The sequence below is a fragment of the Opisthorchis viverrini genome, assembly GCF_000715545.1.
Source record: "Opisthorchis viverrini unplaced genomic scaffold opera_v5_47, whole genome shotgun sequence".
Classification (NCBI taxonomy): Eukaryota; Metazoa; Platyhelminthes; class Trematoda; order Opisthorchiida; family Opisthorchiidae; genus Opisthorchis; species Opisthorchis viverrini.
Window position 1 is genome coordinate 1463845 of NW_008751702.1, and position 1286 is coordinate 1465130.

The 1286-nt window shown below is 45.3% G+C and overlaps 1 protein-coding gene across 1 annotated transcript; it reads left to right on the top strand.

The window, feature by feature from the left end:
* Positions 1–766: 766 nt before the first annotated feature.
* Positions 767–1066, top strand: T265_13213 (hypothetical protein; the record flags this gene model as incomplete). The annotated part of the gene is made up of 1 exon (XM_009167770.1): positions 767–1066. A coding segment is annotated over one exon (300 nt), but the record flags the coding sequence as incomplete, so codon positions are not given.
* Between the last annotated feature and the right edge of the window lie 220 nt (positions 1067–1286).

The window sequence follows — 1286 nt, forward strand, 5'->3', positions numbered from 1 at the left end:
TTCAATCCGAGGTTAAAAATTAATCCCCTCTCATTAGGACATCATGTCTGCAGTTCGGAACAGTAAGGTAGTTAAGGCTTCCGGTATATTAGCTTGGTCTAACACTGGGTGAGTGATTGCTCCGCACTAAAACCAAACAGTCATTAGAAAAACAAGGATAACACAAAGTACGTTGTTGGCACACACTACTGTGAATTATTATAGGGTGCACAATGGACCGCATCGCGTCGCGTCGCGTCGCGTGCGCACACATACACCACTTCACATATTGACGTATTTTAGCTACATTTCTGACGTATTTCATTTGTTAAATAGCACACACCATCCATCGGTCCACAGAAATGAATCTGCAAATAAACTTCCAGATGAAACATTATGACAGTATGCGCATAATTGCTCTAACTGCCCCGTAAGTCCCAAAACCAATCCGCATAACCAATTCTCATCTACTGAAAACACGTGATACTCGAAAACTTGGCTGAGTAGTACGCTGCTCAATTCCCAATCTACTGTCTACTGGAGAGGGGGAGAGAGAAACAGGATTCAGACCGACCCGAACGGAAGCTGCGTGTATGAACAAGGTGACAAAGGTGGACGCGGCGTGCACCACTTGGACAAAACAACACCACAATCAATACTGTGTATCAAACAAGGCCATCTGCTGACGACTGATACCTGAAAAGCTGATCGAATACACCCACACGAACGCACACGCTGGGTCGATCTTCACATTACTTGTGTCCTCTCGGGTGAACATTCAACCCTAATGACTGCATCACTATACAATATTTCAGCTAATTATGAGGGACTGAGGTCCACGGCAACGGAGGATCGGATCAAACTGTTGTGGGACTATTATCCGGCAACCATACCACTCTTATCGGTGCTCATCTCCTTGGTCACAGTCCCGTGTATTCTGATCCTCTACGCATTACTGGCCTTCTGCACATATGACGTTCATGAAGACCCTCCAGAACGTGTTCCGTTTGTTATGGACATCATTCGTCTCGTACGGCTTCCATTGGTACCATGGTCATTTGTCCTTTTGTCAGTCGACTGTGGCATTTGAATCCGTGCGAGTTACTCACCACGGAATTTCCGCGTCCCTGGAGACATTGTGGATAATCCATACTTTACACCTCCAAAGCATATCTTCTACTCCGCGAGTTTATCATCATCAACGGAATCCCCTTGTACGCACCTGTCTGTCAAGTATCTAACGTCTGTTTTGTACTGGATACAAACAGTTGTTAATATGTTGCATATGGACAACATGCCTCTTGAAC